A 25752-nucleotide genomic window follows, 5' to 3' on the forward strand; every position below is an offset into this window, starting at 1 on the left:
CATTTACAGCCCTTACTGATGGAAAAGTGTGCATTCGTGAAATTCTCCAGAAAGTGGCCTTTTAGCTGCAGGCACGACTGTCATTCGACTGCCGGGAAGTGAAACCCTGTGGAATGGGGAGGAGGCCACAAATGTCATACGAACTTTGGGGGGAGTAACCCACAAGGAGGGGATAGCTGGGGGGTGGTTTGGTGGTATAAACAGCAAGCCAGGCTACCGCTAACGCAGTGCACACCCCTTCCTGTGAGTCCGGTTCACAGTGCGCACAGCAGGCTGGAAGCGCGTCCTCCTTCTCCTCGGTCTCTGCTCGTGCTGTCCCCCGGCTTTGCAAAGCACCAGCTGGGCTCTGCAGACATGGCACCTGTCCTCCAACTATTTGCAGTCACAGTCGCAACAATTCTCCTACAAACTGCGACATCAGCCAGCCTCAATGACATGTAAGTAACATATCTTTTGAATCATCTTATGTTGTCAGTAAAAGTTCCAACTTGGGGCTCCAGCAGCTGATAAGCAGGAAACTTTTCCTGGTTGCAGAAATGGCATCAGTATTCTCAGCAGCACCTGGCTGCTGAGCCGTAGCGCCATTCAATTTCTCCTTCATTTCTCATTGGCATCAACAGGCTTCTGGGTGCAAAATCGAACCAAAGTGTTTAGTTGAATTTAGCGTGACAATTTTCACTTTACTCACACTGTTCGACATGTTTTTAGTTGTTTATTTATTTATCTTTTATTTACCTAAAAATGTTTGTAGTGGCCATTTCTCCATTAAAAAAAAACAAACTAAACTTAAACCAAACAAAATCAAAAGACCACTGATGTACCATGGGGATGTGGTTTAACACAGGCAAAAGAAGATGAATGTCCAAAAATGAATTCTTGCGTTTTTCTGATTTATTTATTTCCAAACAATAAAACAAACAAAAGAACAAAGAAAACCAACTGCTCTCTCCCTTTCCCTGGTAAAAACCATTGGCCCACCCCGGTGCATGCTGGTACTCCAGGTGCCCAGTGTGACCCAATTATCAAAATATTCTAAACAAATAACTAACAAAGAATATTAGCAAAATAAATCTAATCTAAATAAAGCACTGAAATTAATCAAATAAAGTTACTCATAATTAGCTAATTAAATTTACAACTAGTACTAAAAAACAAAAATAACTCTACAAATAGCTCCTACAATGTTCATCAGTCTTTCTTCCCAAAACAATACAATATCTCAAATCATTTAAACCCTTAAAACCAATAACAACTAACTAATTTAATCGGTGAAACCTCAGTGGGTACCAGAATATTCTGTTCATAATATTTTGTCCAAATCTTTACACTCATAATTTTCTATTTTTGTTGTTTCTAAATGCAGTATTTATGCAGTGACTGTCAGCTCCCATGTGACAGGAGGGAAACAGGAGATCCTGTGTGCACACGTCCACAGCCCCATGGAGAAAATTTCTCTGACCATTAGCCTGTCTGTAGACTCTACAAACAGTGTCATCCTAGAGAAGCATGTTAAAAATGACTTCTACCGCTGCTTCAAATTTCAGGTCAGTTCTCTTTTTTTTTGTTCTTTCAAACTCATAAAAATGCCATTTTTGTCTCTGCAGTATTTGCAAGACAATATATATATATATATATATATATATATATATATATATATATATATATATATATATATATATATATATATATATAGTTTATTTTTATTTTATTACTCCATGCTTCGTGGTGTTTGCTGTAACTGTGTGAATGGGATGCATTCAACAGACTTTTAGGACAATAAAACCTGCGTTAATGTGCGATAAAATATTTATCAGCGTTAAATAATTAACAAGTTAATGTGATAATAATGAGTTAACTCGCCCAGCCCTGGAAATTACAGTAACATTTCATTCAGTAGAAGTCTGTTTCTTATTGTTTTCTGGTCTTAGATGTATTTACTTCCAAGTACTCATACTCTACCAATGCAAGGACACTTAAAAGTGTGGAAGCTATACTATTTAGCATGATGCCTGCTAACCAGGCAGAAGAGTCCGTTCTAAAAAATGTTTCTGCTGGTATTGCAGGTCCCTTCAGTGCTGTCCAGAACTGTTGCATCCATTCAGGTATCACTTCGGACTGGCAGCGACTGGAAAAATGAAATGAGCAAGGAGACTAAAATCCTCATTGAGCCTCCTGCTTTCATCCATATCATCCAAACTGACAAACCGATCTACAAACCTGGACAAACTGGTAGGTGTTTAAAGAGGAACTCCGGGGCATTTGAAGCACGTTTCCATTGCTAGAGGTTGTCAAATACTGATAGTAGGACACAGAGAGGTGCAAATCTGCGCTCCCTGTGTGGAGATCGCGCTGTTCGCACAGCCTGTCATGCGAGGCTAATACGTGGTGGCTAAGGGGCAACTGCTAACCCTTCCATGTAAAACAACAACTTGCACACTGCAGAAACGTCACACCACTTTATAAACCATCCGACAATAAAGTCACAAGCCTTACCATCAAACCCATATGCATGGTTCTCACATTACTGGCATGGGGACATTACAAAACAACTTTATAAACAGCATGTAACTCACCGGATAGTTGTAGGCTCGCGCATTTGAAAGCCCGAAAGAGTCGATGGACGATAATCCCATATACGAAACAATTATCTTTTCTAGAAAAACTGCGTTCAAGTATTTAAAACATTACAACAATACATGCCCAGTAATAATATTTAAAAGTAATTTTCTGTCCATTTGAAAGTATATTAGCAATGACCTACCACATTATCTGAGTCTGTACAACTTGGAGGAAATTTATTCAGCATTCAACTTTTTTTCCCGAAAACATATAAAAAGATTTAGTGAGATACCCACTGATATTACTAAAGATATATTTCAGACTTTGTTATTCTCTGACTCTTGCACTTTGTCGAACAACCTGTCGCCATTAAAAAAAAACAAAAAAAAAAAACCCACATATTTTCATCTTTAAAATCTGTGTAAAATGAATAGGGGGAAAAAATTAAAAATCCTGCACAGCGTTGTACTTTGAGGCTACTTAGTATCCTGTTTTCTTTGTTTTAGATTTTGGGCCCACAGTAGCAACTTAGCAGTATATCTTAACAAATTAGCCACGTCAAAATGGCACACAGTTTATTCTGTTGTGCTATGGTGTTCGATTTAAAATATATTTTGATCATTTTTTGTATTAATAAGCTATTATATTGTCTCTCAGTTTTGTGAACATGCTGTAAAAAAAAATTGCACGGAAGGAAAAGAGTACTCATTTTCCTCCTAAAACATCACCAGTTGCTCCTTTCACTCCATCAAATCAAATCAAATCAAAGTCAAATTTATTTGTATAGCACATTTCATGTACAAAACAATTCAAAGTGCTTTACATAAAATAAAAGCATTGCAGCAGGGAGTGTCAGAAACAATAAAAATACGTAAAAGAATATAAAGAGAAACAAATAAAATTATTTAAATGAATATAAAAACAAGCAACAGTCTAGATAAGTTAAAAGATATTTCATGCATAGACACATGAGAACAGAAATGTCTTTAACCTGGAAATGTCTACATTTGGTGAAAGTTTAATCTCCACTGGCAGTTTGTTCCACTTGTTTGCAGCATAACAGCTCAATGCTGCTTCTCCATGTTTAGTCTGGACTCTGGACTGGACCAGTTGACCTGAGTCCTTGGATCTAAGAGCTCTGCTGGGTTTATATTCTCTGAACATATCACAGATGTATTTTGGGCCTAAACTGTTCTGGGATTTGTAAACCATCAGCAGGCTTTCAAAATCTATTCTGTGACTGACCGGAAGCCAGAGTAAAGATTTTAAAACTGGTGTGATGTGTTCAGATCTCTTAGTCCGGGTTAAAACTCTAGCAGCAGCGTTCTGGATGAGCTGCAGATGTTTAATGCTCTTTTTTTGGGAAGTCCAGTTAAAAGAGCATTACAGTAAAAGAGTCTACTGGAGATGAATGCATGGATGAGCTTCTCCTGTTTTTTTTGGGAGAGGAAACCTTTTATTGCGGCTAAATCCAACGCCAATTCGTTCAGCGCCGCTGTGGGCTAAGCAGGGGGAAATTGGTTGTCTTACGCGCGCTCAATGATATAATGTCCACACACTCATTCCGGTTTCTTTCGTTTATTGCTCTCCATATCATCCAACTTGACTCCAACAGTCATTTCCGATTGCAAGATAGAGCAAAAACGTTGAGACAAAGGAGCAGTGCGGTGCGGTGCGGTGCGGTGCGGTGCAGTACACAAAAGGATTGCCTTCCCCTGTACTCACCCAACGCCAAACTGAACTCGCGCACAGTTGCCAAGTAGGGCTAATTAAAGGCTTCCAATTGCGCACCACACACGCCCAATGTCACACCCACGTCCAATAATAACCAATAAACAAAAAACACAAATCAAAGTGAACCAATAACCATAATGAAAACAAAAAATATAAAGAAAGTAATTATGGCTCCTACACCTTTAATTCTGTTGATGTTTCTGAGATGGTGAAAAGCTGCCTTAGTGACAGCTTTGAGCTTTCATCAGAAACATAGTTCCTTATTTGTTATTAAGAGGAATTCAGCAGATTTATCTCATTATCCAATATGCATGTATACATGCATATATACATTTTTTGAATTTCCGCCATTTCTATTCCATTCTATATTACCTAGTGTGTGATTTTAATTTTATTAATTTTTACTATTATTATTATTTTTTATTGTATTTATTTATTCTGTTTGTACACTTAGTATGCCATTTTACTCACAATACTCAATTCAGTTCAGTTTATTTATATAGTGCCAAATTACAACAATTGTCATCTCCAGGCACTTAAATGATATAGTCCAATTCAAGCCAATTGGAGTTTAATTCATTGTTATCATAATTATTTTCAAAATAATCCAATTCACAATATTTTGCATTACCTTGCGCGTGTTTCACGATTATACTGATGGTGATTATTTCTTTCTTGTCTTTAAAGTCCAATTCCGGATTGTCTCCATGGATGCCAATTTCATCCCTGTAGATCGAGTGGTATGTTTAATCGCCTCATTTTTGTCAAATACACATAAATTGTTGAATGTGTGTCGTAATTTCAGCTCGTGCATTTCACAATGGGCTGTAATTTCTAGCAAGCACGCTGTAAATCTGAAGAGCGAGGTCTATTTTGGTTCAGGAGAGTGGGAGGTGAAAGTAGGGCTGTTTGTTGATTTTTGAGGACGGCGTGGGTGTGAAGCGCTGTGTGGAGTAGTGTGATAAACATGCCGTCAGAGTTAATTTGGCACACACTGCATTTGACCCAAACATCTGAATCAATAGTGGCGCAGTTCTTTCCCATTTGTTATGAGAGCATAAAAACATGTCTGAAATGTGAAATCTGTATCTCCATACAATCCATATCAAATGATGATGAAAGTGGTTGCTACAAATTACAACATCAGTTGTAATTAATACATCGTGTTTTTTTTTTGTTTTTTTTTTCACACTTTCAGGCTTGATCACACATCTAATTGTTGAAGATACCAATATGTCTTTTGTGTTATCTTGAATTTGGTAAACCCAATATGTTGCCCCATGCTCGGTTGAGATGATATGATATTTGCAGCTGATAGGATGAGCAATATGTCTGATTAGGTGATAAACTATTGGGGGAAAAAAGATGGCATATATTATTGAGAAATGTTTACCAATAACTTCTAAGATATTGCACTTATAGTGTGTTTGTGTTGTAAAGATTCTTTGTGCCGCATTTTGATTGTGTCTTTTCTTTTCAGTACAAGGAAGTGGCGGTCCAGGTAAGAGCTTAAAATGGCTGCTATTTATCTGCATTTGAGAGGGCTAAGGCACTGGCATTTCTCCTCGAAACTGCTGACTTGCTTTTCTTTTTTCAAAAGATTTAGAAAGAAGATAAAAAATTCTGCCTTTTAGAGTTGCAGTAAAAAGGCAGGCAGAGAAGAAGAGTGAGAGAAAAGGCATTATTCAGTTCAGTCCAGTTAAACCAAACAATGAATGAATGAAACTGCTAAACTATTCTGCCTGCAATCCAGCAATGCCTCCAACTGAAAAAAATCCTGCCTACGATAATTGATAACACCACAAAGGACCCCTCAGATTAGTGACCAATTGAAAGTCTATTTTAAGCAAGAGTCTCAGAATCAGACAGAACAATAGCGAAGCCAAAAGGCCTTCCAAGTCCTTTAATTGAAGAGGTGAGGCGGCATAGAGAGAACACAACCCTAGCCCAACTATTATGAAAGGTGTTTCTGGTCTGAAATTAAAAACAAGCAGCATTTTTTTGTTTTTTTCAAAGAATGATACCATTTCTCCTTTTCAATAGTTCAACATCTTTGTATTTTTTGTTTGGTTGATTTAAATGGAAATTCAATTCATTTTTATTTATATAGCGCCAAATACAACAAATGTCATCTCAAGGCACTTAGATAATAAAGTCCAATTCAAGTCAATTGGAATTCAATTAATTGTAATCATAATTATTCATAAAATAATCCAATTCGTTCATATAGAGCCAATTCAAAAACAATTTCCTAGCTAAGAAAACCAACAGATTGCACTGAAAACTTTTTCTTTTTCGGTCCAATCTCCCGTCCTGAGCGTGCCTGAGGCGACTGTGGAGAGAAACGACTCCCTTTTAACAGGAAGAAACCTCTGGCAGAACCAGACTCAGGAAGGGTGGCCATCCGCCTCGACCAGCTGGGGTTTGAGAAGACAGAAAGGGGGGGAGGGGGGGGCCGCGGCGGCGGCGGCACTTTAACACCATTCAAAGGATATCTGTTGGAAAAGGGAAACACGAGTTAATGACCACAATAATGTCACATATACATAAAGTGAGGAAAGGTGTGACAGATGAGCTCCCCCAGCAGTCTAGGTCTATAGCAGCTTAACTATGGGATGTTTCAGGATCACCTGAGCCATCCCTAACTGTAAGCTTTATCAAAAAGGAAAGTTTTAAGCCTGGTCTTAAAAGTGGAAAGGGTGTCTGCTTCCCGGACATTTACTGGCAGCTTATTCCACAAGAGAGGGGCCTGATAACTGAAGGCTCTGCCTCCCATTCTACTTTTAGAAACTCTGGGAACCTCAAGTAAACCTGCAGTTTGGGAACGAAGTGCTCTGTTAGGAAAATATCTTACAATGAGATCTTTAAGATATGATGGAGCTCGGTCATTAAGAGCTTTATATGTAAGGAGAAGAATCTTAAATTCTATTCTGAATTTAACAGGGAGCCAATGAAGAGAAGCTAAAACTGGAGAAATATGATCTCTCCTGTTAGTTCTCATCAAAACTCTGGCTGCAGCATTTTGGATCAACTGAAGGCTTTTCAGAGAATATGTGGGACAGCCCATAAATAAAGAATTACAGTAGTCCAATCTTGAAGTAACAAATGCATGGAGCAGTTTTTCTGCATCACTCTGAGACAAGATGTTCCTGATTTTAACAATATTACGAAGATGAAAGAAGGCAGTCCTAGAAACCTGTTTTATATGCGAGTCAAATGATAAGTTCTGGTCAAAAATAACTCCAAGGTTCCTCACTGTAGAACTAGAAGCCAAGGAAATACCATCTAGAGTAACTATATAGCTAGACAATTTCTCCCTGAAACGCTCAGGTCCAAAGATAACGACTTCAGTTTTGTCTGAATTTAGCAGCAGACAGTTCTGAGTCATCCAGGTCTTTATGTCTTTAAGACATGCTTGTAGTCTGACCAACCTATTGGGTTCATCTGGTTTTATAGATAAGTACAACTGGGTATCATCAGCATAGCAATGGAAATTTATGCCATGCTGCCTAATAATATTACCTAATGGAAGCATGTATAAAGTGAAAAGAATCGGTCCAAGCACAGAACCCTGAGGAACTCCATGACTTACTCTGGTGTGTGAGGAAGATTCTTCATTTACAAGAACAAACTGCAATCTATCAGATAAATATGACTTAAACCAGCCAAATGAAGTTCCTTTAATCCCAATAACATGTTCAAGTCTGTGTAATAAGATACTGTGATCGACCGTATCAAATGCAGCACTGAGATCCAACAGGACAAGCACAGACACAAGTCGGCTATTAGAGGCTAAGAGGAGATCATTGGTAACTTTCATTAGTGCAGTTTCTGTGCTATGATGCACTCTGAATCCTGACTGAAACTCTTCAAACAGATTATTTCTGTGTAAATGATCACAGAGCTGAGCTGCAACTTTTTTTTCAAGAACTTTAGACATAAAAGGGAGATTGGATATAGGTCTATAATGAGCCAACACCTCTGAATCAAGAGTTGGTTTTTTAAGTAAAGGTTTAATTACAGCAACCTTAAAAGTCTGAGGTACATATCCTGTCAACAAAGACAGATAGATCAAATCCAATATGGAAGTGTCAATTAATGGGAAAACCTCTTTGAACAATCTGGTTGGGATTGGGTCTAAATCACAAGTTGATGGTTTAGAAGAGACTATTGCTGTTGTTAGTTCAGAGAGATCAACTGGGCAGAAGCTGTCTAAATACAAATCAGGTTCTAAAGATACTTCTAAAGCTGCTGTACTTGATGATACATCACTGATAATAGTGGGAAGGATTCCATTAATCTTCTCTCTGATAGAAACAATTTTATTAATAAAGAAGCTCATGAAATAATCACTGCTGAGAGTTAAAGGAATAACTGGGTCAACAGAGCTCGAACTCTTTGTCAGACTGGCTACAGTGCTGAAAAGAAACCTTGGATTGTTCTTATTTTCTTTTATCACTGATGAATAATAAGCAGTTCCAGACTAACTGAGACTCTTCTAAATTAGAGGAACGCCACTGTCTCTCCAGCTTTCTTGCAGTCTGCTTTAAAGCACGCAGCTGTGAATTATACCAAGGAGCCAACCTCTTCTGACTGATTACCTTCCTTTTCAGAGGGGCAACATTGTCCAGTGCTGTACGCATTGAAACTATAGTGCTGTCAACAAGAGAGTCAAGTGCTGCTGGAGTAAAGTTTAGGTAGTCGTCCTCTGTCATATCTGCACATGGCAGTGAAGAAAAGGATGATGGAATTAATTCTTTAAATCTGGTTACAGCATCCTCTGATAGACACCTTCTATACGTAAATTTCTTCTCAGAAACTGTATAGTCAAGTAATGTAAACTCAAAGGTTATCAGAAAATGGTCAGATAAGACAGGGTTATGAGGGAACACTGTTAACTGTTCACTCTCAATGCCATAAGTCAGAACAAGACCAAGGGTGTGATTAAGGCAGTGAGTCGGTCTGTGAACACTCTGAGAAAATCCAATAGAGTCCAATATAGAATGAAAGTTCATATTCAGGCTATCATTTTCAACATCTACATGAATATTAAAGTCACCCACTACAATGACTTTATCTGTACTCAACACTAACTTGGATAAAATGATTTTTTTTAAGGTTTGCAAAGGTTACCATTCAGTTTTTTTACAGTTGACACGGCATACCAACCTAAATAAGGTTTTTATACTTAGTCTTACCATGTCAGTTTACACATGGAACACACATAATAAGGTAATCCAAGGTTGTTGGGTAAAAAATGCCAAATATGATATGAAGGTCACAGAGCACTAACTGCAATATTCTTTTTTTAAAGCTAACATTTCCTACTCTATATGTGGGATATGTGTTTGACTTTGATCTTTTCTGTGAAGTTCCCAGAAATGCGGTGCAAGGACACCAATGACAAATAGATTTCACAACTTTGAACTGTGATCATATGCAAAACTTAACTCACCAAAATTGTATGAAAGATTAGGTCCACTCCCTAAATTCAGATTGTTAGCTTTAACAGAATGGAGAATGAAGTAACATTTAATCAATATCAATGTCTTTACTATCTGCAGGATCCGAATTCAAATCGCATTGCCCAGTGGCTGGATAAGGCCATTGTTGGCGGCATACTTGACCTTTCGCACCCCATGATTCCTGAAGCTGTACAGGGAAGCTACATTATCACTGCCTTGACAGACAAGGGAGAGGAAATGTCCCACAGCTTTGACATCAAGGAATACGGTGAGATGCAGTTATGGTTAAAAAAAAAAAGTACATTTTAGTTACAAAAACACTGCCTTTGAACTACGTTTTATAACTTTTCACTTGAAAGACTTTTATTTCTGTTTCCATTGCTATAGTTTTGCCAAAGTATGAAGTAAAGGTTCACTTGCCCAATGTGATAACCATCCTGGATAAGCAGGTCACGATGAAGATTTGTGGAAAGTGAGTATTAAATCATGGTTATTGGTAAGATGGCTATTAAAAGTGGATGAGTACATTTTTGTTGTTTTTAAGTCTTTGTAATTTTAACCACAGGTTACTCCGCGCTAGACAGCAACACTTATCTGAAATGATTAATAAGAACATCAACAACACTCGTGCTCTGTTTGCTATGGTTAATAAGCTGACAGCCCCCCCAAAACAGATAGTTTCAGAACTCTGTTCCACAGAAAAATGCAATGAATTTGCTTGTTTTTTCAATGAAAAAATCAAATCTATAAGGCTAAATATCAACATAAATCAGCAAAATAATAAAATGACACAAACCTTAAAACCACCTAGGAATCAATCAACTATGATGTCAGAATTCAATACAGTTGACCAAAAAACCATAGAAGAAACAGTCCAGCATCTTAAACCATCGACATCCTGTCTTGACACAATGCCATCTGACTTCTTTAAAACTATTGTAAGCTCTGTCCAAACAGATTTGCAGCAAATAATAAACTGCTCACTTCAATCAGGCACGTTTCCTGAACCCTTAAAAGTAGCTGCCATCAAGCCACTCCTAAAAAAGACAACATTGGATGCTTCCATTTTAACCAACTACAGACCCATCTCAAATCTTCCTTTTATAGCCAAGATTGTTGAGAAAGTGGTTTTTAATCAACTCAGTAACTTCTTGAACTCCAGTGGACTCCTTGACAAATTTCAGTCAGGCTTCCGACCTCACCACAGTACAGAAACGGCTCTTATTAAAGTGTTAAATGACATAAGGTTGAACACTGACTCAGGCAAGGTGTCAGTTCTGGTATTGTTGGATCTCAGTGCTGCATTTGACACTGTGGATCACAGTATACTGCTGAACAGGTTGGAAACCTGGGGAGGACTCAGCGGGACAGTCCTAGAATGGTTCAGGTCCTACTTGGAGGAGCGGAGTTATTTTGTGACTATTGGAAGTAATCAATCTGATCCAGTGGCTATGACATGTGGAGTTCCTCAGGGGTCAGTTCTTGGACCCCTTCTGTTCACTCTATACATGCTGCCTCTGGGTCAAATTTTGAAGAACTCTAAAGTCAACTACCACAGCTATGCAGATGACACACAGATATATCTCGCACTGTCTCCAGATGACTGCAGTCCTATAGAGTCATTGTGCGACTGCTTAGAGCAAGTCAAAAAGTGGATGAACCGAAATTTCCTTCAGTTAAATCAAGAAAAAACTGAGGTCATTGTGTTTGGCAACAAAGAGAAGAGGTTTGCTGTCAGTAAACATCTTGAGTCACTGTCTCTAGAAACTAAAGACCAAGTTCGGAACCTCGGCGTGCTGATAGACTCAGACCTGACCTTCAACAATCATATCAAATCAGTCACCAAATCAGCCTTTTATCAACTTAAGAACATATCCAGAATTAAGGGTTTCATGTCCCAAATAGATCAAGAGAGGCTGATTCATGATTTCATCTCCAACAGACTTGACTACTGTAACGGTCTTCTGACTGGACTCCCCCAAAAGAGTCTCAAAATGCTGCAGCCCGAGTTTTAACCAGAACAAAGAGATCAGATCACATCACCCCAGTTCTCAAGTCTTTACATTGGCTCCCGGTCAGATACAGAATAGATTTTAAAGTTCTGCTGCTCGTCTACAAATCACGGAATGGTTTAGATCCAGAATACATGAATGACATGCTAGCAGAGTATAAACCCAGCAGAGCTCTGAGATCTACTGACTCGGGTCAGATAGTGGAGCCCAGAGTTCAAACTAGACACGGTGAAGCAGCTTTTAGCTGTTATGCTGCTCACAACTGGAACAAACTACCAGCAGAACTGAAATCAGCCACAACTGTAAGCACTTTTAAATCCAGCTTAAAAACATTTCTCTTTCGGTGTGCTTATGGTTGAGTTTATATTTTTCTTTTTCCCCTCTTCTTTGATTGCTTTAATTTTTATTTCTATTTTTTTCTCTTTAAATTGCTTGTTTTTATGCTGCTTTATGCTGTTCTTTTAAATGCCTTGTCTTTATATAAAGCACATTGAGTTGCCTGTGGTATGAAATGCGCTTGCCTTTATGGTAATGTCAAGTGAAGTACAAGTTACGATGATGCAGCTATTCCCTTTTTTCGACTCTTTAAATAATTGAACTGTTTTTGGAAATAAGTCGGATGTGCAGGTCAGTGGCAGCAGTCCTGGTTGGAGCTTGGTCAGTTATTCTATTTCATTACCTTGCTAGTGTGATGATGAATTCCCTCCAGATGGGACTTTTTGGGTCATCAACTTTGGTGCACAAATTACTGTTTGTCACACTGATAACTAGGGAAGAGTAATGGCAGCATTGGCTATCTCCCCTTATGGACTCTCATTGTAACGACGACAACTGTACAAAGTATTTGCTACTGAACTGCTAATTAATAGTCTTAAACAAAGTCTGACTAATGTAAAAATTAGGGCTGGGCAAAGATTAAAATCTAACCTAATTTTAATCGAATTAATCGCATGATTTCCCTGATTAATCGCATTTGTACGCAAAATGCAAAAATGAATTCAAAAGTAGTGTATAGCCTTAAGCATTTAGTTTTATTTTAAATGTGCTGCCATATGAATGAAAGTGCCATAACATTTGTTGTGCAAACACACTTTTAACATCAGCATCTTTCTGTAGTTTTTATGTAGAAGCCTCGCTCCACTGTCTGTTTCCTTGAATGACTTGCTGCTATCAGTTGTGTGTTTAGCCTTTAAGTGATATTTTAGACTGGAACTACTACGCTGAGAAGACAATTCAACTTGGCTGTAAATGCAGGAGGTTTTTTTAAAATTTATTTTGAAATGTGTGCTTTTATGTTGAAACAAGTAAAACAGGAAGTTTATGGAAATTAATGCACATTGTCCATAAATAAAAGATGATAGTAAGGAATTTAAGACAATTTAGGACACTACAAAATGCTTTTTAGTGCCTGCTTATATGCATGTAATCCTTTTAGCATTACATTAATATACTTGGAGGGGCTGGGGGTTGACCCACCAACCTTCTGGTTGGAGGATGTCAAGACTACCTGGTGAACCATGGCTGCCACATAATACTTATCACCTTCAGTGTAAATTCAGCCCTTCAATCTGCAGAAGAACAAACAGCATATCTGTATTTCTGCTCACTCTCCTGCAGATATACGTATGGGAAACCAGTTCTTGGTTCAGTAAAGGCAAACTTTTGCAGAACTATCACTTGGTTTTACTGGCGCATACCGCACCCAGAAACCATGTGCAGGATGTTTGAACTGACTGTGAGTATTCCAAATGGAAAACATGTCACTTGTTATCTTCTTGAATGGTGGTTTATTTGTTTTAATTCATCTGTTTAATTATCTTCTAGACGGATAAAAGTGGATGTGCCACACAAATTGTGGACATGGAGGAATTTTTCCGTGACAAGAACATAAATACTGACAGCTTTGAGGTGACCGCTGAGCTGGAGGAACATGGCACAGGTAGGCTGACAGGGACCCACGTGAAGAGAGGGACAGACAGATCCAATCAGAGAAATCTTATCCATATCCCTTGCAAGAACACAGCGTTCAGTTCAACTCTCGTTAATCTCAAACATGCAGTACTCGATGCCAGATCTTTAAGTAACAAATCATTCTTAATTGATTGTTTTATTTTGTCTCACAATCTTGATTTTATGTTTTTAACTGAGACATGGCTCGAGAAAAACACAGCTAATGCAGTCCTGATTGAGTCTAGTCCACCTCACTTCCATTTTGTGTCTGAAACACGAGAAAACCAGAGGGGTGGGGGTGTTTGTGACATATTCAGGGACAATATACCCACCCATAAGTTGTCATTTGGGTTTTTTCATTCAAGATAGAGATAAAAACAATATTCCATACTTTGTGTCACCATTTACAAACCACCACAGAATTGCTTTATTGATGATTTTACTGAATTACTTACAATTGTGTGCACTGCTTTTGACTGTTTAGTCATAACAGGGGACTTGACTGTGCACGTGGATGTAGCCCATAACAAGCAAGCTGAATAACTCACTGCTGTCCATGAAATGTTTGGTCTAACTCAGCATGTGACTGAGCCCATCCACAGCAGAGGGCACACTCTAGATGTGCTCATTTCAAGGGGTGTTGTTATTTCAAATGTGGATGTCGTCAATGTTGGTTTATCTGATCATTTCTGTGTTTTCTTCGACCTGTCTGTTACACCCAAACCAGCAGTTGGGTCTGCAGTTGTTCGGGGAAGACTCATAAATGACAGAACAGGGAGACAGTTTATGGAAATAATTAGGTTTGAGAACACCCTGTGTTCTGATGTTGATGATCTGTTGAACTCTTATACATCAAGTCTCTGAAATGTTTTGGATAGCCGAACTGAAATGGCGCAAGTCAAAGCTCCAGGTTCATTATGAGACTTACAAAGAAAAGCTATGTGGGTTCAACCAGACTTTGCGTAGAACGAGGGAGAGTTATTTTTCTGAAATCATCAAAAACTGCAGTAACAACTCTCGTGTCCTGTATGCTACAGTAAACAGATTAACAAACCCTCCAGTTTCACTGCCTTTAGAACTCATTTCTACATCCAAGTGTAATGAGTTTGCAACATTCTTTAATGACAAAGTTCAAGGCATTAAAAATCCAATAATTTCCACAACACAAATAACTACTCTGCAGCCAGCTAGACATCTAGAGCTGACACATTTCACACCTGTTACTGACAAAACAGTCGAAGAGACCATCTGCAGTCTGAGTTCATCAACGTGCTGCCTTGATGAGTTGCCCACTAGATTTCTAAAGTCTGTGCTGAGCAGTTTGTTACCACAACTCGCTCCTCTAGTTAACATCTCACTCCAGACTGGAACATTTCCAAAGGCCTTTAAAACTGCTGTCATTAAAGGAGAAGTTTTTTATTTTTATTTATTTATTTATTTTTTTTAAATCCTGGACCTCATATTTGGCATAAAATACTTTAATCTATTCACCGATAACAGTTTGGAGAAAGTCGGCGTCCTTCAGGCGCTATTTAAGCCCCTTTCACACTGAGGAATAACCTGCGTTTAATCTGCGAATTTAGTGTGTCCGCTGTTGCGTTCACACTGCCAACCCGGGCTGCCGCGTCAACTCGACTCGCCTTTCGACCCGCATCGGACCCTAGTCTTTTTGCCGAGCCGAGTTTGGTGTGAACGCAATTGACGCGGGTCGGACGTGGGCGTGGCGTGACGTGAGGAGTTTAAAAGACAGAATGGACAGCTGATTCTACTGAATTTTACTTCAAGTTCGAGAATTTTTTGAAGATGGCTAACTGGGGAGACAAGGAGGTCCGCGAGCTCCTCAGCCTCCGAGCAGAGGACGTTATTTACCGCCACATTTCGGGGACTATAGTGCTTTTGTATTCTCTGCATATGTTCTTCGGCGGCATCCCACGTTGTAACCATCCACACCCCGTAAAATAACATCTCCATGAACTGCATATACAATTGCAAAAACAAGTCCTCAAGGTGTATTTAACCCTACCTCCGACGCATGGCTTGTGCCTACGTCATTTTACACGCCCAGCATTTTATGTGTTTTGTGTGACGCTCTGCCACTAGGCAACGCCCCCTGAACTCGGCTTCAGGCGACACGGGTCACCTAACACGCCAAGCGTTCACATTGCTCGACGCGGGTCGAAGGTGCAATTTGGACCCGCTAAGGTAGCGGGTCGCAGTGTGAAAGGGGCTTTAGATCCTGTGAACAAAGTTTTAGTTCTGCTGGACCTGTATGCTGCCTTTGACACAGTTGATCATGCGATCTTATTACAGAGGTTAGAAGACTGGGTGGGAATCTCTGGTAGTGCTTTAAGCTGGTTCAAGTCCTATCTCGAGGACAGGAAGTATTTTGTTGAAATTGGTAACTGTGTCTCAGACCCAAAGACCTGTGGGGTTCCCCAGGGGTCAATTCTAGGACCCCTTTTGTTCAATCTGTACATGCTTCCGTTAGGCCAGCTAACACGCAGCTATGTGTCCTACCACAACTATGCAGATGACACCCAGATCTACGTGTCACTGACGGCAGGAGAACACGGGGCTGTAGATACATTGTGTCGCTGCATCGAACAGATCAGTATGTGGATGCAAAAAAAATTTCTCCAGCTAAACTCAAACAAAACTGAAATCATTGTCTGTGGCCCACAGAAACAAAGAGAAAGTGTTATCAGTCACCTTGAGACTCTCTTTCTAAAACCTAATTATCAAGTTAGAAATCTCGGGGTAATATTGGACTCAGATCTGAACTTTAACAGCCAGATTAAATCAGTAACATCAGCAGCTTTTTACCATCTGAAAACATTGCCAGAATCAAACGAATAGTGTCTAAACCAGACTTAGAAAGAATAATCCATGCGTTTGTCTCCAGCAGGTTAGACTACTGTAACGGCCTGCTCACTGGGCTCTAAAGGTGCTTTTCCACTAGCACGCCGTACCTGCAACCGGGACGATTTTCCATATCACCTCAGCCCTGATTCGAAGCGGGCCGAAGCATTACTGAAACGTGACGTCAGCCGACTGCCTTCCACTGATTGGGCGATGAGTGTCGTCACTGGAAGCGTCATAACACGGATAATAAAAGCTAGCGTTTGCAACCGTTAGCTTACCTCCAAACGTCGTCTTTTTGAAGCTCGTAACAAAACTCTCCTTTTCAATACTGTTTTGTCTGGCGGCCAGGAGTCTTCTCTGGCTCTCTTCTCTTGCCTTCTGTGCGAACAAAAAGCCACAGGGTGAGCAGCAACACGCACAGCCGTGTTACGACGACCCTGCCCACGTCGAGGAGGCACGAAGTATACACGTTTGTAATGGAAACACAACCGAGCCGTGCCAAGCTAGTGGAAATGCGCCATTACAGCCCGTTTATGGCGCTTTTCCACTAGCTCGCCACGGCTCGGCACAGCTCGGTTTGGTTGTGTTTCCAACCTCTGTGACGTCATTTAGACGGCGCCGAACGTTTGGACCTCCTCGACCGACCAAGGAGTGGATTTCCTCTGCAAAGCCATCTCAACTCTGACAATGTTTAAATCCAGGCTGAAACAGTTCCATTTAGCTGTGCATATGTCACCTGAAAGTATTTTATCTGCACTCTTAGCTTTTAATTTAATTAATTAATGGTTATTTTATGTTTTTTGGAATGATTGCATTTCCCGTCTTGTGATTTTATGTAGCTGTAAAGCACTTTGAATTGCCTCGTGTACGAATTGTGCTATAAAAATAAACTTGCCTTGCCTTATTCTCTGAACTGGCAGCACCTGTTCCTGATTAACTGTGGTCTGTATGTTTACCACCATCTAGGAGTCATTCTTGGTGGCAGTGGGACGACCAGCTTCAGCAGTCAGATCAGAACGGTTACCTTTGAGCATGTACCTGCATCATACAAGCCTGGCATGCCATTTGAGGGAAAGGTAATCAGACTCGCCAAAGTGTGGTGTGAACTGTAACAAAAAGTTTTTCCTGAAGGTTCTATTACTGTGAAATGTGGTTAGATACCAGTAGGAGCCAGAGGAAGAATCCTAATGACATTAAGAGAGGTCTTTGAGGAAATCTTTTTTTCCCCGACCTTTATTAAAGGTGGACTATATTATTTAAGTGCCTTGAGATGACATTTGTTGTAAGTTGGCGCTAAATAGATAAAACTGAATTGAATTAAAGTAATTGAGTAGTGTTCATTCTTTTACGTTTGGTCCCTAGTGAATGTATCTGCTAAAGAAGCAGTATGTTTTTAGGTTGCCAACTTAAAACATCTTTCAAAGAACAACCTCAGAGGTGCTGTTAGCTTTGTTGCTGGGTCTGTGTGTAGCCCTGTTTTGATTGCTTTGTCTGCTAGCCGAGTTTCCATCTAAATGACCCATTAAAACTGATACCCAGTAACAACTAAATTCCTATAGTACCGTTAAAGGTAAGCTTTTGGCGATATATTATACTTTTATCACACATTTTATTGTGTTTTTGTGAATATCCACTTAACTGTAACTCATCTTATCCCTTCTTGTTTAGCACTTTTTAACACTGTTATTATCAAATTTTTCATAAATGTAAAGAAAATCATCCAAACTTCCTTTATGTGTTTAAGTATCAAAAATCAAACGAGCACCAAACAGAAAATATGTATCTGAACAATTTCCAAAGGTCAAATGTTGGAAAGATGGATATGATCTTCAGATATGAGTTTCATGTATTGATCTGATGAGGGATAAAACTTGAGACTTGTAAACTATTTCTTGTCAATTTCTTGTCCAGTTGTGCTTTTAGTAGTATTATGTATATCCATTTTTGAACTGAGAAAACCTCCAAAACGATTGTCAGCCTTTGATTTTTAATTGGTGGTACCCTTCCCCTCTTTGTATCATTACCTGCTATAACCACGAATTTAGCCAAATGTAAGTTATTTCCTATTACGACTTAATCTTGACTATAAAAGAAAATGGTCCACACTTTCTCTGCTTTCTTTTTAAATGTTGGCCTTTAATGCAGAAAACTTCAAATTTTCCAGAAAAAATTCTCACATTTGTGAATTGTTGGATGATTGTGGGATTCTCTGTTTGTTTTGTGCTGTAATTCTAATATGCAGCTGCCTCTTTCACTTATTTTAGTTTAATATGCTGTTAAGGTTTAATCCTTTTACATAAAGTTGAAACTATTTGCCACTTTTCTTAGAAATCCTAGAAATATGTGGAAAGTAAGCTAATCGAAGATTCAGTAGTCCAAGCGGAGCAAGAAATTCCACAGTGCACAAGCAAGGTAACAGGAAGTGATGCAATACGTCTTACCGCAAAAAGCAAAGCGTCACTGGCGTCACAGCGTCAGTGTCTCATCCAGAGACAAATTGGGATCTCCCAATTTGTTTGTATTATGAATGCAAGCTAAATTTTTGCTCTCAGCGGAATGTTTGTATGCATAGTGACTCAGAAAATAGTTTCTAATCATTTGAACCAGTGGGTGACATTTTATGCTACTTTCAGGCATCTGTCATATCTGCACAAAATAGATTTCCTTCATGCTTCTAAAAGTGTAAGCCTTAAACATCCAATGATCGTGTTCATAAGTTTTAGGTTCACTATCAGACTGGAATAGAGGGATGTCAGAATCATAATGATAAGAGAATGGACAATTTTTCTTTATTGTATCTTTAAATCCCACCTTTACTTTCTGACTGTTTTGCAGATCAAAGTGGTCGGTCCAGACAACAGACCTGTTGCTAATGAGGCAGTCTATTTGTCCGTGGGAATCTGGCCATCGTTAATGCTCACAACAGACACGAAGGGCATGGCTCTGTTTACTCTGGACACATCCCTCTGGAGGCACTCTGTGTATCTGAGGGTTAGTTACTGTTTACGATGGTTATTTGAATTTCTTGTCTTTTGGAACATTGCAGTAGAAGCTCATGATACTAATCATACTTGATGTATTAAATGTGGCACACGTTGGCCTGTATTCCATTGAAATAAGTTTTTTTTATGTTAGTTTATGTTTGAAAATGTTAGGTCAAGCTCCCACTCTGATATCAACCTTTGACCTTACCCCCTTAACAGGCAAGCTCTAAAAATACAACGGATAATGAACCACAGGTACCTACCGATTGGAGATCAGAGTACGGGTCTGTACACCACTATGTCACAGAATTTTACTCCAAGAGCAACAGTTTTCTGAAGCTCATGCAGGCCAATGAGAGGTTCTCCTGCAACAAGAATGCATTTCTGCGTGCTCAGTACATCATCCAGGGAGAGGAGCTAAAGAAGGGACAGGAGGTCCTGGACTTTTTTTACCTGGTATGTGTTATGGCTTGTAGCTGCTGTCAGTACACCAACGCCCATCTGGTACTGTCAGAAAGTAAACATCTAATTGTATTCTTAAAGAGTGCAGATATATTTGTCCTTTAATTCTTACTTCATTCATGTCAAAATGATTAAATCAGGGGTCTCAAACTGATCTTTGAAAGGGCCGGTGTGGCTGCAGGTTTCTGTTCCAACCCTGCAGCAGCACAGCTGACTTTTTTCTTTCAATCCACTGAACTGTCTGCACTGAAGGTCTTAACCAGTTCAGTTGATTGAATGAAACAAGTCAGCTGTGCTGCTGCAGGGTTGGAACAAAAACCTGCAGTCACACCGGCCCTTTAAGGATCAGTTTGAGACCACTGGATTAAATAAATGTATTTCTCTGCTTGTTTTTTCTTTTCTGTAGGTGCTTTCCAGAGGTGCAATAGTGCAACACGGTCGTGTCCCTGTGGCTGTCAAAGCAGGAACTGGTACAAACCAATGTTATTTAATAGGGCTGGGCGAGTTAACTCGTTATTATCACGTTAACTTGTTATATTAATTATTTAACGCCGATTAATAGCAGCAAGTCATTCAAGGAAACAGACAATGGAGCGAGGCTTCTACATAAAGACTACAGAAAGATGCTGATGTTAAAAGTGTGTTTGCACAACAAATGTTATGGCACTTTCATTCATATGGCAGCACAAAATAAAGCTAAATGCTAAAAGCTATACACTACTTTTGAATTCATCTTTGGATTTTGTGTACAAATGCGATTAATCGGGGAAATCATGTGATTAATAAGATTTTAATCTTTGCCCAGCCCTATTATTTAACTAAGAAGAAAAAGATTAACCCTAACTGATGCAGTGTGTGGTTTCTCATTCCTTAAAAGACCATGTCAGAAGTCACATCATGTGGTCGTGGAAAAGATGTAACTCTCATTTAGAAAGATCAAATTATTGGTAGACAAAATAAGTAATGGGATTGTTTAACTACTTTTCGTGGGGTGGTCGGTGGCGTAGTGGGTACAGCAGGCGCCCGATGTACAGAGGCTGGCCCCGGTTTGAGTCCCACACCGGACGGCCCGTTGCCGCCGGTCATATCTTCCCCCTCTCTCTGCCCCCTGCTTCCTGTCTCTCTCCAACTGTCCTGTCCATTAAAGGCATAAAAAGCCCCCCAAAACAAAAAAAAAAAACATATATATATTTTTAGTAAATGAGCGTTTGATAAAATCATATTGGAAAAAAAAAAAATCAACAGAAGAACTCACAGCAATGATTAATAGTAATGGTAAGAATTTCCACACACGCCATGTGAAAATAACTGAAGGTACTGGGACAGGATGGCTGTGTAGCTCTAAGAAAACCACTTCTCTGTGAGGCAAAATGGAAAAAATTGAGGCTTCAAGGGGGCTGCAAGGGAGCATAAAGATTGTACTCTGCTAAATCCCAGATGACCATGCCAGGATTCATTGGCTCAAACTGTGAAAGAGTGGTTCAAGGAGCATGAGACATGATTTTCACACATTTCCAGACTCAACCACACATCATCAATTCTAAAGAATTAACCGTATATGAAATATGACAACCCTAGATGGAAGTTGATTTTATAACTTTATAGCCTTTATAACTTATAAGCCTTTCTTTGAAAAAAAGTCACAAGGTGCTGTTGTCAGTAATATAATGTTACATTTGTTTGCTTGTTATTTGTCCCAGTTAACAAAGGAGAGTTGACTGTACCTCTCAGTCGGGTGATAAACCTGGCACCAGTTGCTCAGGTGGTAGTTTACGCTGTGATGCCCAATGGAGAGGCTGTGGCTGACAGCGAGAACTTCCCCATTCAGCTCTGCCTCAATAACAAGGTAGGAAATATGAAAATACGAGTTTCTAATTAACACATGACATGGCGCTAGACTTCATGTAATCTGCCCCAAACCTCTGACTCTCTCCACCGTGGTATTTCCTATGCAGGTGTCCCTCAAGTTCTCCTCTCTCCAGGAGCTTCCCCAAGGGCAGACCAGACTGAAGCTGCAGGCTCACCCAAGCTCCCTGTGCTCTGTCAGAGCCATCGACCAAAGCGTCCTCCTGCTGCAGTCTGAGCAGGAGCTCACTGTTGACTATGTACAACACTGATCATCTTTGACCCATCTTCACATCTGTACCTTTACCAACACTGTGACCTGTGTTTGTGTTGTAAACAGCATAAAACCCTGTGCTTTAAAGATGAGAAAAGGCTTCGCATCTACCCAGGCTCATGTGCAGGGGTGTGTCTTCCTACAGGTGTACAGCCAGCTGCCCATACAGAAGCTCTCTGGGTACTTCGATGAGGTTGAGGACTCTGAGCCGTACCCGTGCATCCCCATGGAAATTTTAGAGCTTGAGCCTGAGCCTGAACCAGAACCAGAACCTGCGATTATTGCTTCACCCAGTGATCGAAGAAAGCGCTCGCTCTACTTCGGCCAGTCCACAGAGAAGGATGACGTCTACAGCATCTTTAAAGTAGAAATGTTTTCATTGTCTTAGCTGTAGGCGAAGCTTGCATGCATTGCATTACACATTTAGGCAAAAATATATTTAACTGACATCAGTGATTGTGTCAAAACTATCCATCTCTACACTTTTTATCCATGACTGTATATTTTAACCAGCTTTTTTCTTTTCCTTCACTTCATCCTGAGCTAATTCGGACATTATGTATTGGAGCTACTTCTCAAACTGTCACTTTTTCCGCATCTCTCTTTACAATCTTCATCTGTCAGTATTACTCTCTATCTCTAGCAGTTTGAGCTTCACTCAAATGTTCTTCTATTCCTATCTTTAAAATGGCTAATGGTAGAATTGCATACAGTACATGGCTTTACCTTCTAATTTGGTTTTCTTTCTCTCCACTTCTAGGACATCGGAATCAAAATTGTGACAAACTCTGACGTGAAGAAACCATATTTCTGCAGACGACTATTTGAAGTTGATTGTATGTTTTGTGGCGTATTTAAGTCCATTCATAATGACATCAGAAATAGAAACTTCTATAACAAAATACAATTTTGTGTAAATCATGTGTTCTTTCAGTCTTTGAATTATCTGAGAAGTCGTCAGGACATTGTGTGCCTAATGAAGATAGCATTGGAAAGACCAAGGAAACTATAAGAAAATACTTCCCTGAGACTTGGATCTGGGAGCTTGTTTCTGTTGGATAAGTGTAGTGGTGTAATTATTTTTTTTCTTTTCATCTATGTCTTCTTAGACATAGCGAATCCTTTTCAGAGGATCTCCAGCATGGTGCAACTGAGTTCAGATGGCATGATGAGAGGTAGAGAGGAGGAGAAAAAGGAGACGGTCAGAACGTTCTTTCCGGAGACCTGGATCTGGGACCTTGTTACTGTGGGGTAATGTTAATGCATATTAAAAGGATTAGAGCAATACAATTTTTTTTTTTTTTTTCAAGCATTTGTGCATTTTGAGTTTGTTTTGGCAGGATTGTTTGGTTTAAATCGGTAATTATTTTAGTGTAGAAAATAAGAAAGCTTGGTCTGTATAATAAAATGATCCATATTTGTTTGCAAAATTTTTGGGTGCAGGTTATATTAAAATGTACTTGTACTGAATGAAGGATTGAACATTCCCTTGGGCATTTCTATCCAAATTGTAAGAGATCTTCTCATGTGTGTCTTTCTGTCATATTTTTTTTAAGTATTTATCTTATTTCCATTTATGAATAAGAAAAGAAAAGACCCTCATACTTGAGCTTTTAAAATTAATGTTGCTTGTCTATTTGTACAGTGACAACGGATCAGTGGATATGGAGAAGACAGTCCCTGACACCATCACTAAGTGGGCAGCTGGAGCTTTCTGCATTTCCTCTTTAGGCTTTGGCGTGTCACCCAACATTGGACTAACAGTCTTCCAGCCATTCTTTGTCAGTCTCACTTTGCCCTACTCTGTCATCAGAGGGGAGGTGTTCATACTCAGAGCCACTGTCTTTAATTATCTCTCCAAGTGCATTATGGTAAATATTCAGTTTCCTAGAGATGCTATTTCTTTTTTAGAGTTTTTAGGTGTCTGAAATGTTGTTCTAATTGTAGCAGTTAATAAGTAGGTGTTTCTGTAATTTAACTGGTACTGTGTTTGTTTGCATAGTCTTTTGTATAGGGGTGATATTAGGTATTGGGTCACCATCTAAGGTGGAAGCATCCTCCTTTTTAATTTTTTTTTAATTTTGCTGTGCTGCGAATCACATTCATTTAACTTGCATCCTTGCTTCAGGATAGTTGGACATTTGTCAGTGTTGATAAACACATTTTAACAGGTGATCAGGTGATGGGGGAAAGAAAAAAAAAGCTTCCTTTTAAGAGGAAGAAACTTCCATCAGAACCGGAAAGGGTGTCTATCAACCTCGACCAGCTGGGGGTTGAGAGGATAGGAAAGAGTGGACACCAGGCCAGGGATACCTGCTGAGAGAGAAACACAAGTTCATGACAACAATAATGTCATATGTTCATGGAGAGTAAAGAAAGCGGAGTGAGGAGAGGTGCATCATGGGAGGTCCTCCAGTAGTCTAGGCCTATAGCAGCATAACTATGGGATGTTTCAGGGTCACCTGAGCAATCCCAAACAATAAGGTTTATCAAAAAGGAAAGTTTTAAGCCTAATCTTAAAGGTAGAGAGCGTGTCTTGCTTCCTGAACACAAACTGCCAGCTGGTTCCACAGAGAGGGGCCTGATAACTCCATATGTATACACAAAGTATAATTTGATGTCATGGAACATTGAGTTGATTCATTAAAAGTTGACACTGTGTATGTTTTACTTTTGTATCTGTCTGCAGGTGAATGTAACGCTGGCTGATTCTGAACAGTACACCTCCAGAAACTGTCATGACTGCCTGTACACAGTATGTTTGTGTGGAGAAGAGAGCAGGACCTTCTCATGGATTGTGACTCCAACCACTTTAGGTAGTGTAGTGTTGAGCAGAAACGATGCACCCGTTTGCCTTTCATCAAGATATATCGTATTACAGGTCATATACTGTACATTATTATGCCTCTGCACATACATTTCATGCTAAGTTTAATGTTTCATGTATTATGAAGAATTAATGACACATTACATCCAGAATATCAGCTTCGCTTTGACTTAAAACACCCTCTGAAACACCTTTCTGGCCAACATCTAATGTCATATCTCAGGATCAGAGTGGGAGATAGTGACTGCTTCACATTTGATTCACTACTGAAATGAGGACACTAATATTTGGGGGCCCTCTTTGAATTGAACTTGATTTCAGATTGTGTCAGCCAGCTCTTATTCACCAAAAAGTGAATACTGTATTACGCTATTATCCCAAACAATATAATACAGTTTTCATATTTCTTTATAAAGGTATTGTTTATTCCATCAAATACAGTCTTAAACTTTGATTTAAAGATGAAACAGATGACGCTAATTAAACCTTATTAAGGGCACTGACATTAGTTGCATCTGCACTGCTGGAAGTGAAGACGGCGCCTGTTGTTGGAATGCTTCCTGGCCTCAAAGCAGAGGCTTTCTATCAGCCTCCATCAGCAGGGATGGAGACGAGGCTCTGATGAATGTCAAACTGCGATCCTCTAACTCCCCCTTAGAGGAATGCTGACAATCACTTGTACCAACAAGTCAGGTAGTATCTCTGACGAAACATCCAGAAACCTCTCCCTCGGGGGCTGATCTGTACTTGTCCTCCATGTGAAGGATTGTGGGCTGTG

General features: G+C 39.5%; 1 protein-coding gene across 1 annotated transcript in view; it reads left to right on the plus strand.

Annotated features, from left to right (window-relative positions):
• The first annotated feature begins 203 nt into the window (after positions 1 to 203).
• LOC142391917 (alpha-2-macroglobulin-like) overlaps positions 204 to 25752 on the plus strand; it is a 46973-nt gene continuing 21424 nt past the window's right edge. The window contains exons 1-20 of the mRNA XM_075478096.1: positions 204 to 437; positions 1364 to 1544; positions 2064 to 2229; positions 4981 to 5033; positions 5774 to 5794; positions 9858 to 10026; positions 10146 to 10230; positions 13388 to 13505; positions 13595 to 13709; positions 17549 to 17658; positions 19418 to 19573; positions 19786 to 20022; positions 20435 to 20498; positions 21729 to 21874; positions 21984 to 22133; positions 22293 to 22511; positions 22908 to 22983; positions 23257 to 23398; positions 23793 to 24018; positions 24837 to 24963. Of these exons, the coding sequence (XP_075334211.1) occupies positions 355 to 437; positions 1364 to 1544; positions 2064 to 2229; positions 4981 to 5033; positions 5774 to 5794; positions 9858 to 10026; positions 10146 to 10230; positions 13388 to 13505; positions 13595 to 13709; positions 17549 to 17658; positions 19418 to 19573; positions 19786 to 20022; positions 20435 to 20498; positions 21729 to 21874; positions 21984 to 22133; positions 22293 to 22511; positions 22908 to 22983; positions 23257 to 23398; positions 23793 to 24018; positions 24837 to 24963 (2644 nt within the window). The 5' untranslated portion in view covers positions 204 to 354. The remainder of the gene's footprint in view (positions 438 to 1363; positions 1545 to 2063; positions 2230 to 4980; positions 5034 to 5773; positions 5795 to 9857; positions 10027 to 10145; positions 10231 to 13387; positions 13506 to 13594; positions 13710 to 17548; positions 17659 to 19417; positions 19574 to 19785; positions 20023 to 20434; positions 20499 to 21728; positions 21875 to 21983; positions 22134 to 22292; positions 22512 to 22907; positions 22984 to 23256; positions 23399 to 23792; positions 24019 to 24836; positions 24964 to 25752) is intronic.

This window comes from Odontesthes bonariensis, chromosome 11, assembly GCF_027942865.1.
Source record: "Odontesthes bonariensis isolate fOdoBon6 chromosome 11, fOdoBon6.hap1, whole genome shotgun sequence".
Classification (NCBI taxonomy): Eukaryota; Metazoa; Chordata; class Actinopteri; order Atheriniformes; family Atherinopsidae; genus Odontesthes; species Odontesthes bonariensis.